This window comes from Asterias rubens, chromosome 4 (assembly GCF_902459465.1).
Source record: "Asterias rubens chromosome 4, eAstRub1.3, whole genome shotgun sequence".
In the NCBI taxonomy this organism is placed as follows: Eukaryota; Metazoa; Echinodermata; class Asteroidea; order Forcipulatida; family Asteriidae; genus Asterias; species Asterias rubens.
The window spans coordinates 6,650,562-6,665,803 of NC_047065.1; the positions used below are offsets into that span (position 1 = coordinate 6,650,562).

Genomic DNA, 15,242 nt, shown 5'->3' on the forward strand with positions numbered 1-15,242 from the left:
AACCATAAACATTGAAGCATCAAATGCATGGTTTACAAATCATGGTTTATAAACCATGAAAATTGGAGCAAATTAAAACATGGTTTATAAACCATGACAATTGAATCATGGGAATCATGGTTTATAAACCATGAAAATTGAGGCATCTTAAAGGCAGTGGACACTATTGGTAATTGTCAAAGACCAGTCTTCTCACTTGGTGTATCTCAACATATGCATACAATTAAAAACCTGTGAAAATTTGAGCTTGATTGGTCGTCGGAGTTGCGAGATAACTATAAAAAAAAAAAAAAAAAAAAATTGTCACACGAAGTTGTGTGCTTTCAGATGCTTGATTTCGGGACCTCAAATTTTAAACTTGAGGTCTCGAAATCAAATTCGTGGAAAATTACTTCTATCTCGAAAACTACTCAACTTCAGAGGGAGCCGTTTCTCACAATGTTTTTTACTACCAACCTCTCCCCATTACTCGTTACCAAGTAAGGTTTTATGCTAATAATTATTTTGAGTAATTGCCAATAGTGTCCACTGCCTTTAAAAATATGGTTTATAAACCATGACAATCGAAACATGAAAAACCATAAAAATTGAAACGTGAAAATCATGGTTTATAAACCATGAAATCGGAGGCATCTTAAAAACATGAAAACTGAAGCATCAATAATAATAAGAGGTGTTCCGGGCTGAACTCCCGAACATTTACAAAAATACAAATACTGGTTCCGGGTGGAATACCTGAACACCTAACTGTTAAACTTGGGTACTACCGTGTGTGTAAATCTCTTTTTTTGTTGGGGGGGGGGGGGTAGTTTTAGCTCTGAAAAAACCGATGTGGTTGCACTTGCAATTTGTTATCGTAGTCTAGTCTCTTCCTATTTATCCACACTATGCAAAGCTTCACATAATACTTACTGGTGTGCCTGCTGTTTTGTGACGATAGTGAACTTTAAATTTGGTATTTCATAACTATACAGCAATAGACAGCTGTAGTACTGAACAAATAATCAGTTGTTGTATGTTAACCGTTACACATCTTGGTTTATGTCGTGTACACACTTACATAACACTCCTGATGTTTACTAATTACAAAACTAGGGCACAGTTTACAGTGTAAACTCATTTTAGACAACACAATTGCTAGGGTTAAATAGAAAAGGGAGGTGTATTAAACGTGTACACAGCCGCCATAACTATATGAACTATTGTGATATTGAACAAAGGTGTTATATTTTGTTCATGGTAAAAGCGAGTACACTAATTAGGGACAAATTATCAAATTTTGTTTTCAGTATCGTCACCATGTCTCTTAAAAATCGCCAAGATTGAGATATTGATTCTGCAAAACCAACATGATGAGACGTGCTTGTTTGGTTTAATTATTTCAGTGGCTGCGTTCTCAGTTGCCTAAAAAGGAGTTTGGTGTCTATAGCAACAGTAACTATATTTTTGTTCACCAAAGTGTATAATGAAGGCAAGCTAGTAATTGTGGTGTTCTCTCTGGCAAACGGCGACGTAATTGAATTAAGTGGTCCTTGCATAAGCAACGTCAACCATTTCGTACCAAGGCTATGAAATTGTAATGAAAATTATAATTTGTTTAACAAGTGAACCAACCTAAAGCAATGCTGTTTTTGTAAACTCCGGCACCTATATGTTCCTGAGCTTTGGACATGTTGAGAACTTCTTTTAATATTGTATAAAGAACGATTGCAAATGAAATAAATTACACATCGTTGCAGGGTATTTAGAATGAAAAAAAAATGAATTCGTGAAATGTAATCAACACGGACACGCATCTAAAAAAAAAAAAAAAAAACAGAGAATAATTAGTGTTTTGATTTTTTGAAATAAGAAACTTTGAATTTTCACAATGCAAGAAAAGACGACGTCATCATGACGTCACTAGAATGGTTTTCTATCCTTGTCAATATCTTCCAATATGTGAGGTTTAAATTTTATACGAGTTTTGGAAAGTTGCTTTTGATACCTGAAAGGGGACGCTGAGAACAAGAAATATTATTCAGAAAAATATTTATGAAAAAAACGAACCGAAGTAGAATTAAGTGTTTGTAGAAACAAACACTTGGTATTCGGGTTTAGTCGAGTCATTGAAATGTTGGTGTCAGAACATTTTAGCTAATGAAATCAATTAAAAAGTGTTCGTAGGTTTTGACCGTTTCGATAAGTGCAAATTCCAAATACTAGCTTTGATTAATGTTACTCAATATCGGATGATGCAATCATTACGTCATCAGCTTTGTACGGTACAACCGAAAGGACGGTCATACATTTTTGCATACACTTTTTAAATGTTGCCCCAATCGTGATCTATCATAATATGCCAACCTTTGATCTTCATAGCTTTTACATTTCATGACATAAAGCAAAAAGCTAAATAATTCTTTGTTTCAAGTTTAACAACCTTGTTATTCGGCAACTGATGACGTCAGCATGACGTCCAAACAGCTGGTTCATATTGAGGTTCAATTCTCTGCTCAGTGTATAGTTTCAATTCAATTTCAAACTTGATCAATAGTGCAGAGAAGAGTTCCGTGCTGTTTCATGAACATTTTCAAGATAAGTCATGAATAATTTAATTAAGACGACGCCATTGCTACTCTCACCGTTGGCGAATATTGTTGCGAATATGAATATTTGATATTCGCGATGAATTCGCCAAAAAGTTGCGATTTGATAGTGAATACATTATCGGTCGTCCTTTAACCTTTCCTTGCCATTATCTTACGCATTTATACGCACGCATGGCTTACCAATGGCTTACGAAGCTCGATGGGGAATTACCGTCTTCACAACATTCGCTGAAATTTAGGAAGCGTTTGTCACCACTATCCCCAATATTATATAAAAGAACTAATGAGTGATGACCCCGAGTAATAAACTAAACAAAACACACGAAGAAATGACTACATGAGACCATGTTAAATTTAGATAATATATTTACAACAAAAATTATTTACAATTATGTACAACATTGGGTAAATCGAAGTAATCATTAGTTAAACCCACAGTCAATTGAATCACTTATTATCGACTGGCCAAAGCAATCTCCTATCAATTAATGAATACAAATTACAGATACTTGTACTTCAAAGTTACGGTTGCTCGTCTCTATAGTCTTTAGTCTCCCTGTACGTTCACGTACGATGAATGGTGATTGGCACGCAGTCTGGTGTGACATCACACAGATGACGTTAAGTTTAGTCTCCACTTCAGGAGTTCACAGCGGCCCTCGTCTTTCAGTTCATCTCAAATAGGGAGTCTCATGGACGGGAGATCGAAGCCCCAAATAATGGCCATGGTTATTGTGCGGGCGAACTAACTTGAGGCGTCTTCAGGCTGAGTGTTGCGGTGTCGACCGGGGTTAGGAAGAATCGTTACTATGGCTCTGTTTTGTCTATAGTTTTTTGATCACAGATCAAACAAGACAGAATTCTTGTTGACTGTCTACCTGTTGCTTCAGGAAGCTTCACGCAGTTGGTACAGTCTCTAAACACTCAAGCTCACCATCAAAACATGCTCTCAGATCGCCGATCAAAATCGTTCTGATCAAAACTAACGTTCAATTTCACTAGCAAACTCACTCACTACTAAACTCCCAAAATCAACAAAAGAACAAACACCAACAAACGACAAACTAAACAACAACAATAACAGAACTAAACGGGGACAATAACCACGGCCGATGTATTACGTTAATGTACTGTGACAACGAAAAAAGCGTCCTATGTTACACGAAAAAAAACACTGGAAAAATACAGGAGGGTGCGGTTTGTAGCATCGGGAAAATTAAACGCGCGCGATCCTGACAGCGTTTCGTATTGCTGCTCTTACAAAGCGGCGAATGTTCTTGCGAAGATGAATATTTGAATTTCGCGTTGAATTCGTCCAAAATGGCGGTTGAATAGTGAATATTTCCGTCTCGGTCTCAACCCCGATCGTCCTCGGTCGGCCCTCTCCTTACCATACCATACGAAAATATTAAGAATGCTTATCCAACGGTTGCCAATGCCTTTTATTTTTTACGAATGTTGCCAACGCTAACGCACGCTTGTGCGGCCCCTAAATGTAGCCCGAGGCCCTAAATGGCGCCTGAATTAAATGTAGCCCGCAACCTGTACCTTAATGGCGCCCGGACTTAAATGTAGGCCCAAATTAACCTGTACCTAAATGTCGCCCGGACCTAAATGTAGCCCCAAACATGTACGTAAATGTAGCCCGGACCTAAATGTAGCCCCAAACATGTACCTAAATGTCGTCCAGACCCAAATGTAGCCCCAAACCTGTACCTAAATGTCGCCCGGACCTAAATGTAGACGCAAAGTTGTACATAAAGTAAGATTGTGATTTAATTGTATATATATATATTTTTTACAAGGGCTGTAAAATCTTTCATTCATACGAGTATTTTGTTCTTAGCCAGAAACATGAATCTACTAGATATTAGTATGTCCAGTGGACCATAATCGGCTGTATTTGATATAAATACAATTTTATTCAAACTCAACACGAATTCCTATTAACAAAGGTGAATGTTGTGACAATGATTTTAGACAGATTCTGTGTTTGATACCTCCAGTATTCGACTACAAAGAGGTTTTCGTGAGAGTATGGTTGCACTATGTATATTATTACGGAGGTTTGAGCGAGCTTGCGCGCCGTGGTTTGTGTACGTTTTGCACGGATTGAAGTCGGGCTGTGCCAATGGGAGACCGCGAAGTTGCCCGACTCTAGCTAACAGCTACCCTGCGAATATTGCTGCGAAAGGAGGGTGTGACGTCAAATTCACGTTAAATTCGCTTCGCATTCGCATTCGCAGGAAGTATGAACCGGGCTTAAAACAAATTTTGCCCCTTGCTTTGTTCTCAAGATTTGTAATAAATGATCAAAATTGCACAAATTGTCAAAAAACACGATGACGTCATCATGACATCATTTCGAGTTTAAGAAGTTAATGTTCTTTACCAACAATACACCAAGTTACACCTCAGTCAAACGTGCAATACCACGTGACTCTGATCGGTATTGTTTTTTTAAATCAGCCAGATTTGCCAGACTTGTATTATGTGATTGTATCGCATCAAAAGATGTTCTGCATTTCCATTTAAAATCCATTGAATAACGCCTTTTTAAAGCATTTTACAGTCACTTCCGTGTCAAAGAAAAAGTCACCAGCCGTGACTATGCACCACAGTGCACAGCATACAGTGGTGAACTACAATGTACGTGTAAAATATTTACGCGCAACCAATGGGGGAATTTCGTAGTTCTTTATACATGAATTGTTGAATTTTCAACCTCGATTTTGAACCGGAGGACAAGGTCAAATGGGGTCATGTCTGCGAGGGGTTTACAGAGAGAGTTTTGAACCAACTTTCCGATGATGTGTTGATTGTAAGAATCTATCATGTGGATCAAAAGGTCTCATGACACAAACTGCAGATTACTTTTTAGCAATTATGAGAAAGAAAAGCCTCGATTGGAAAAACAAATGTAGCTATAATCATGTCTTGTCGCGCATTGATATGAAGCAGGCCTGTTGTTGATGTGTAATACCGATCTCAGGTCACGTGAGCGCATTCTGTCTACTGTTTTTTTTTTTTTTTAAGTTTGTTTTAGGGGGCATGGGAGGTCGGTGGTGTCCCCTTCTCCTTTTTCTCTTTCTTAGCAAATGTCCTTAACCCAAAGTGCCCATTCACAGGCGAACAACAAATAATTAGAATAATAATAATAATAGTAATATTGTTTTCGGAATGTTTCACAGCCTACTTTGGATGCCAAGAGGTAGCTGCTAAAGTGTGTTATCTAGATCAAGAACAAGACCGCCAGGGTAAACTCCGATGGGTTAAACCAGCAGAGAGAGTCGACCGTTGCACTTGTACGAGCCTCAGGCCTGGTGGTGTAAGCATGATGAGATCACACCGCAACGGGGAACCAGAGTATACCGATAATCCAATGTTTACAGACGATGTGGAAGAGATTAAGGGATATTTTAAATGCCCAGGTAAAGTATTAATAAGCCATTTCGAGAGACACTGGCAAATCATTGTGATAAGACATTCTTAAGGAGACTCGGCGAAAATTACAAATGCCTCAATAACGACATTCACAACATTCGATGGAATTTAGGGAAGGACTTCTTAAATTAAACAATCTACGTAAGGAGGTGGAGAGTAACGTTGTGAATGTTCCGAATTGGTTACCAACGCTTACGAAGACACGGCGAAGTTTTAGCGATTTTCACAATGTCCATTTGCACGAACACATTCGCTAGCATATTCATCACGGTGTGGGGGCGGCATAAATCATATTATTTGAATTTCGCATTGAATTCGTCTAAAAATGGCGATTAGATAGTAAATGTTTTTATATCGGTCTCACCCCTCGATTGTCCTCGGTCGGCCCTCTCCTTACCAGTGTCTTACGAATAATATTACGAATGCTTACCAACGCTTGCCCATGTATTTACGAACGTTGCCAACGCTTAATCACGCGTTCTCAAAGTTACCAATGGCGTATACAAAATAATGAGCAGTTTGAGCATTTTTTCAAAACTTCCGTTCGTCAGCACACATCCTCTAGCATATTCGCCAGGTGTGAGAGCGGCATAACAATTTGATATAAGTCGTTTGCACCCAAGGTTGTGAAATGTCAAAACAATACCACAGACAAACAAGTTTGAGTTATGTTTACTAAGTTAAAATATGTTGTTGTTTTTCGTCTTAGAAGTCGATAAGTGTAGCCCCAATCCATGTCTGAACGGAGGTAACTGCGTGGATGGCGTGAACCAATTTACGTGTACGTGTGCTTCGGGCTACGAGGGAAGTACCTGTGATACAAGTGAGTATCAGGCTGGGTTAAGCATAATGTTTCGACCTGAAGCTGTTTGCTTTTCGAAGGAATAACGCTATTTACCTGTGCTTCAGGCTACGAGGGAAGCACATGTGAGAGAAGTGATTACCGAGGAACAAAATTTGCCATTTTAAAAATGGTTGTTTAAAAAAAACTAACACTTTTAACTTTTACACACTGTTTTTTCTTCTTTTTCTTAGATATCAATGAATGTAGCTCCAATCCTTGTAGAAACGGAGGTTACTGCGTGGATGGCGTGAACCGATTTACGTGTACGTGTGCTTCAGGCTACACGGGGAGCACCTGTTATACAAGTGAGTTACACCAGGTTTGATCAACACTTTTCGAACTGGAAGTTTTTGATTGTGTTTTTTATTTTTGTTTCGAGGAAGTAACACTATTCATCTTTCTTACCCTGTCCCTTTATCTTAAGATATCAATGAATGTAGCTCCTATCCATGCCTGAACGGTGGTAACTGCGCGGATGGCGTACACCGATTTACGTGTACGTGTGATTCAGGCTACGAGGGAAGTACCTGTGCTACAAGTGAGTGTTAGGGTTTTGCAAAACTGGTCTACATGGAAATTATCGGGGTTTTTTTTCCTTCATGTTTTTCTCTCTCGAAGTACGTTAATAGTCTTATACTCTGTCCTTGTATCTTTAGATATCAATGAATGTAGCTCCAATCCATGTCTGAACGGTGGTTACTGCGCGGATGGCGTGAACCGATTTACGTGTACGTGTGCTTCAGGCTACGAGGGGAGCACCTGTGCTACAAGTAAGTACCACCAGGGTTTAGCAAAACTTGTCCACTCAGAAGTTGGTTTTGTTTAAGGAATACCAATTAAAATGTTTGTACGCTGTGCTTTTATTTTAGATATCGATGACTGTAGCTCCAATCCATGTCATAACGGCGGTCGATGCAATGACTATGTTAACAGTTTTAGCTGTACCTGTACTGGCGAATACAAAGGTGACACGTGCTCTTCAGGTAAACAGTTTAGTTTGTATATTCTTGCCGTTAAAATTAAGCATTAACTATACACTGCAGTATGCCAATATACTCGGGTGCTTACCAACTTTTCTAACAGGGTATAACTAGACCCAGAAGCAAAAACAAGGCACACTCAAAGTTCAACGGGGCACACCCAGTCGCTGTAGACACAACATGTTCCCCGGAACCCTACTTTGTTTCATTTTGTTTGCACTGCTTACCAGTTTACTGAGTAACGAGGTATCTTATTTACCTGGACTATAAAACCCTCTATAATGTACCATAATGTACCCGGTGTTCGCCAAGGCTGCGTCTTGGCCCAAGCCCTATTTTGCTGTGCCATTAACTGGTTACTAAATCGCTGTCAGGCTGATCTCGGCATACTGGTTGGAGAAACGTCCTTCACCGACATAGACGACGCTGATGCCACCCTGTTCGTCGGAGAGCCAATGAGTGGCCTACCAAGCTCCAGAAGTTCGAGGAAGAAGCTGGGACAATGGGTCTACATACATCCTGGGCTCAAACCAAGATCCAGAACTGCGCCGCCTCAAACCACCTTCCGCCCCAGCGTATGTACAGGGACAGCCTGTCGAGACCACAGATAAGGACAGATATCTCGGCTGCGACATCTGTTCTGAAGGTCACTCTTCTCCCGACATCCATCGACGACTCTGGTTCGCCTTTTCAACCTTTGGCCAGTTAGATCGTGTGTGGCGGCACAAGCATCTCAACCTCTCAACTAATTTGAGGGTGTACACAACATGCGTTCTCCCCATCCTACTCTACGGGTCAGAAACATGGACACTTTTGGTAGAAGATGGACGAAGACTTCAAGCATTTAACACCCGATGCCAACGGTGGATACTCGGTGTCCGTTGGTCAGACTTTGTCTCCAACGAATCAATTTTGGAAACCGGTCTTGAGGACATCCGTGTGACCATCTCACGGCGACGCCACTCCCTCTTTGGCCACGTCCGTCGGCTTCCAGAAGACACTCCAGCACATGCCGCCCTCAAGCTGAGCGTCAACGCTCGGCGGGACGCTCGGCGGGGGGGGGGGGGGGGGGGGGGGGACTCCGTCCTGGCCCAGGCTGGAAGAGACCCAGAGGGCGTCCACGCAACACCTGGTTGATGAACTTGTTGCCCTCTACAAGAGCCGGATGGAAGGTTCCGTATCTGCAGAGGAGTTCTGCCAAGCTGATGTGTTAACCAGGATCAAGGAGCTCCTCAGGGCCAAAAACCAAATCATTGAAGTCATTTAGGACTCCCACACACTAGTTACAGTACGTGGAGATGGTGGATATACTTCGGAAGTTTGTCAGAGAAGAGCACATTGGCAACTGGGTGTTGCACATTGAAGCTGTGTCAGAAATGCTGCGCTACCTGGCAGCTTCCTCTACACCAAATCAGCCTACCTCTGTGTGCATCGGATGAGCAAGCTCAAGGATGAACATCAAGATGTATACTGACGATTCGAAGAAGGGTTACATCTTTTCCGAAGAAGTGATCGCCTTTGGACTGGTCTGTCCGTAGATCTCACCATCTTAAAAGTCCCTGAGGGAAGACCAGCGGTGGCCTGATGAGAGGGCGAGGCATATGACGAGGTGTATTAAAATGATTGGCACTTCCTCAGAATATGCTTTTTGGTCAAGTTTAGCTTATGAAAACAGGTATGATTGGATTCCTGGCCCCAGAAAATGTATGTCTAGCACTTAATATTAAAGCCCTAATTCGTTTAGAAGCGGAAATAATTGGAAATATCTGTTTAATGGCGGCCATTTTGAAAAATGTCCGCCATTTATTTTTTGGCAAGGTTTAACTTTACTTGATCCCTAGTCAGTGAAAATGTATGTTTAGCACTGAAAATTTAAGCCCTAAGTCACTTAGAAGCGGAGATTATGGGGAAAATCCGGTTTTTGGCGGCCATTTTAAAAAAAACAGCCGCCATGACACTTTCCCCCACTCGGATTGCTTAAGAGTTTTGGTATGTAATAGAGGACAAGAATCTGAGTATGAAACAGTTTACAAATTTTCTGTTGCAATTTGCCCGAGGTATTATCAAATAATGCCTGGACTATATGCAGTAGTTAGACTGTCGTAGGACATAAGTTGTGAACGCCGGCAACTCACTGCGCATGCGTTATGGAAGCGTTCCTTGTAGGTTGCTAGTACGGTTTGCATGCGTCCAACTTATTATTAATATACTTCGCACAAAGCCCGGTTCATACTTCCTGCGAATGCGAATGTGAAGCGAATGTGGAAGTCACAAATTCGCAACGAATAATTCGCAGCAGTTGCTCTCTGCTCGACTCACTTGCGAATATTGCTGCAAAAGTAGGGTTGTGACGTCAAATTCACGTCAAATTCGCTTCGAACTCGCATTCGCATAAAGTATGAACCGGGCTTAAACAAAAAATAGCCAACACGTAGCTTTATTTAACCGGAAATCTTTTCCCCTTTTCCCAAGTATTTACTTTTTTTGGCAAAGAAGCTATAATAGTTTTGATGTTGATATTATTGTTTTTATTCTCAACATCTAGTTTGTCCCATTGAACTTTGGGAACCTCTCGGCATGGAGAGCGGATACATTCCCGATGCCAATATCGTTGCATCAACGGACTACAACGAATGGCATGGAGCTACCAATGCAAGGCCTGACCCCCAAGGTACAATTCCTAGTAATGTTTAGACACAATGACAAGTAAAGAGTGAAAAAATCATAATGCCAAGAGAGAGATTAAAAATGTCCTCTCCTTTTGCAAGGTTTCGCAGAAAGAACATGTTTAACAGTGTATTCATTGTTATCAGAATTGCAAACAATTGAGATAAATACGATAGCACAAACATTGAAATAAATATACGGATGGGCGACCCCCCCCCCCCCACCAAAGGAAAACAAAATGAAACCAGAACATACAAAGACAATACTCGATGAACGAGAGTATTAAATTATAATGTTTGTTTTGCTCAAAGCAGAGGTACACCAAGAACAGCTGTATCTTTACTATCTTAAAGAAGTGCGAGTAGGTATTTGAAAAGCGTTTGTAACCGTTTTTTATAAAATGCATACGGTTAGAAAGATATTTTAAAAGTAGAATACAATGATCCACACACATTTCCCTCGAAGTTGCGTGGTTTTCCTTTTACTTTGCGAACTAACACGGTCGGCCACTTATGGGAGTCAAAAACTTGACTCCCATAATGGCCGACCGTGTTTGTCGACGAGGTAAAAGGAAAACCACGCAATTTTGAGTGATACTCTTGCGGATCATTATATTCTACTTTTAAAATATCTTTCTAATCATATGCATTTTATAACAAACAGTTACAAACGCTTTTCAAAGACCAACTCGACCGATCCAAGGCAACGTGTTCCTTTAATGTTCATCTCTATATTTCTAGATTCACAGAACATGTGGTGTTCAGAAGACACTGACTCGTTTCCATGGATACAAGTCAACCTTAACGCTAGAGTGTACATTGCTGGTCTGATAATACACAGCGGACGCACCGACTATGTAGAAACCTACAAAGTTAAGCACGGATACTATTCATCCTCTCTGACATTCGCGACAACTTCCAGTGGAAGTACCCAACTGGTAAGTACCGTGAAGTCACTAATAACCCCAATCACGAATATGTAGCACATGAATTACACACCCTAATCACGTCTTGTTAATACTAAACACAGATCTGCTTAGCGAGGGAGCTGTGACGTTGAGGTGAAACACTTGAATTTTTGTTTTTCTTGTCACTTGGGTATTGAAGGAACACGTTGCCTTGGATCGGGCGAGTTGGTCTTTGAAACACGTTGCCTTGGATCGGGCGAGTTGGTCTTTGAAAAACGTTTGAAACCGTTTGTGGTGAAATACAAATGGTTAGATAGGTAATTTAAAAGTAGAACACAATTATCCACACAAACATGCCTCAAATTTGCAAGGTTTTCCTTTTACTTCGCGAAGAAACACGGTCGGCCATTTTGTGGAGTCACAATTTTACCCCATAAAATGGCCGACCATGTTAGTTAAAAACCGTTTAAATGAGTGATACCTTTGTGGATCATTATATTGTACTTTTAAAATATATTTCTAACCATGTGGATTCTATAACAAACGGTTTCAAACGCTTTCCAAAGACCAACTCATCTGATCCAAGGCAACGTGTTCCTAGGGGAGGTAACTTTTAGTCCAATTTCATCACAACCCAATGTGCAGTCACTGATCTAACATGGCAGCCTATGCAAACCCATGAGCGTTTTGAAACTGCACAAAATGACTTCTTATCCCTAATTTACACCACCCTATCAGCACAGCATTTACCTAAAATCGACGGACTAACACAAACTAAACTGTGAAAGTGCACAATGTGGGGAGATAATGTCAAATAGGGTTCCTTATGGACATGTCAAAAGGATTGTTTATATCCAGTAACAATGCATAGCTGGTTGCGACATGGAGTGACATCAAGTGGTTAGTGGACGCCATTTTCAGTCCAATTATTATAACCCAATCTGCAGTCTTGTCCGGCACCCTGTGTGAATACACAGTTCCGAAGGTGGACAATCGTCACGTTCACTCATGGCTTTGTATTATTTTGTTAACAGTTCTCCCTCTCGAATGGATATTCCCCATTCACCAAAGAGTTTTCGTCGGTGTTGCACGCCCAGTATCTGCGCATCTATCCAGTTTCATGGGCCGGAGACCACGTCTGTTTGCGTTTTGAGGTGATAGGATGTCGCTAAAAAAATTGGTGTTAAAATGACTGACTAAGGTAACGACCGATCGACTCTAATAAAGAAATAAGTATATAAAGCTAACAAAAATATATATATATTTTTGTCTTCATAATAATTTGCTTACAATTATTTGCTTTGTTTGGTAGCCTAGTTCTGGTAAGCATTATTTTGCTGTGCTAAGCTCATGTTTGTGCTTAGTCTGCTCTATGAATTTGTCCCCAGGTAGCAACCTCACTTACGTACACAGCACATTGTTGATGATGTATACGAAGTAAACAGTTAACATAAATTGATGTTTGAAATCACTTTAATTGTTCTGTTAATAGTGTAATTGCAAAGCAGTTTTTAGTATAACATACTGGCTCATATAGTTGGTGCGTGCTTTTAGTATACAAATATTGACTGGCAATGTAGTAACTGGGTACGTCTATTCCCCCGTTGTAATTTGAGTGACCAGAAGAGGGACCTCTTCTGGTCACTCACAGGCCCGAGGGAGAAATAGACGTACACTAGTTACCGAATTATGCCAGTCAAACAAGTCAGTCTGGAAAAGAAAGGAAGTGTTGTAGTTGCTGTTCACGGTTCAAGTCAAGAGAGGGTGATGTAACCGGGCACTATTTTCAAAGGCGGGCACTATTTCCCACAATGGCTCTGCTAACCGTAAGCACAGAGTCGGCGCTTTACGGGAAGCAGGGAATTATGTCCTTACGGCAAGCTTATTTCACGGGTAAGCGGCGAATTTCGACTTCTGCGCATGCGTACTCCACGTTACTAGGTATCCTAAGCTTACAATGCTTGCACAGAAATTCGGCGCGTGCACGTTAGCGGGGAATCGTGACCGTAAGCGCAGAATTTGGCGGTAAGCAGAGTCATAAATTGGGCCCAGTCTTCTAACTTGGTGTATCTCAACATTATGCATAAAATAACAAACCTGTAAAAATTGGAGCTCGATTGGTCGTCAAAGTTGCGAGATAATAGTGAAAGAGAAAAACACCTTTGGCACACGAAGGTGTGTGCTTTCAGATGCTTGATTTCGAGACCTTAGCAAGGATAGCAAACAAAAGTACTTTTTCACGCTACGTCACTCACCGTACATTTTTCGTTCCATTCACCGTGCATTTTTCGTTCCTTCCGAAAAGTACTTTAAATTTTGCATGTTGCGTAAAACATCACTACATGCGCGTGTATTTGGTAAGGCCGCAGTGTATCTATCTACTTGGATGAATGTTTTTTTCATTCTTGCAACAGTGCCAATAATTTTTTGCATTCGTTGGAAGAACGAATGATCTATTCATTTCGGTTCCGCCTCGCTGAATGGAACAGTCCACCTTTCAACTCATGACAACTTTCGCCTAAATGCACTCATAAACATTCAGGATGTGAATATTACCAAGGTTCGTGTTGTTTGAAATCTCAACTGAAGATGAATCAAATCAATTTATATCAATCAATTTAAATTAATGAAGACAATGTAACGTTACTTGCACTGATGGACGCACAGACACAGTGAATGTATTTAACTGTAAACGATGCTAGCAAAAAAAAGAAGGTAGTTTTAGGGACAGGAATTCGGCAATAGATTTTTAATTCCGATGTGTAGCAAGTTTTTTTTTTAATTGTGCATTCAAACTAGTAATTTCAAGGCTGGGGCAAAACCAAATTAGTGTTTTGTATTATCTAGAATTAAAGCAATAAAACGAAAGGTGTACTTTGCATAGCATTGATCTTTAAATTGGTAGAACCAAATTCGAAATAGATTTAAAGGGGTAATTAAGTGCAGCATTTTTATCCACTTGTCGGCAAAAATTGAAATGTGATAAAACGATGTGTTAGTTTGAACTGATGCATTCGGACAAAACATTACCCAGGCTACTTGCCGTATTTTGGGAAGTATTTTCATTTTTGATGCAGCAAGGGGAATTGGTCTACTTTCAAAAAAGATAAAGTAACAATTCAATCGACGGCATGAGTGGCCAGCTTCTAAGCTGGCCACCAGGCCGTCAGTCTGAGTCCTGCACTCAAACTAAGAGTACCAACGTGTCAATTACTGCCACAAATTGAAACCGAATTTCCACCGAATGTATTATTTTGCTTAATTTATGCGTACCCAATGAAGGCAGTTGTCAGCTTAACTTTCAGTCTTCGCTATGAAGGTAAATTGTTGTTCATTGTGTTGTCCAAACTGGTATTATGTGTTGAAAATTTCTCTAAGCAACGTAATGCAAAACAATATACATTGTATGTGCCGCATTTTGGCAGAAAAAGAGCTATTGTTAAACCTGCACTTTTAGTGGCGAACTATTTTATTTCTGAAATTTAGTTATAATAAATAGCTGTTTGAGTTTGCACGTAGCTTTATTTTGTCTTTTCATAACTGTATTATATGTGTGTAATTTGTTCTAAAAGAAAAAGGTATGTGTAAAGCAGCCAGTAAAGGATGATCTTAAATATATAGATATTACAGTTATAGCTGAAGTCCATAGGAAACATCAAAAATTATAACAAGTCTCTTACCTCACGTTATAAATGGGTTTTTCTCCAGAACACTACAATAATGATAAATTCCTGAAAAACGCGTGGTCAAACAAACCCGCGCGACAAAGGAATCGTGACGTCAGTGGCGGCTATTTGATGTGGAAAGTA

General features: G+C 40.2%; 1 protein-coding gene across 1 annotated transcript; it reads left to right on the forward strand.

The window, feature by feature from the left end:
• The first annotated feature begins 8,682 nt into the window (after positions 1-8,682).
• LOC117288879 (lactadherin-like) lies at positions 8,683-12,605 on the forward strand. Its single transcript, XM_033769743.1, has 4 exons — positions 8,683-8,743; positions 10,405-10,530; positions 11,267-11,463; positions 12,468-12,605. Exons 1-4 carry the CDS (start codon positions 8,683-8,685, stop codon positions 12,603-12,605), a joined length of 522 nt encoding a protein of 173 aa, XP_033625634.1.
• Positions 12,606-15,242: the final 2,637 nt, after the last annotated feature.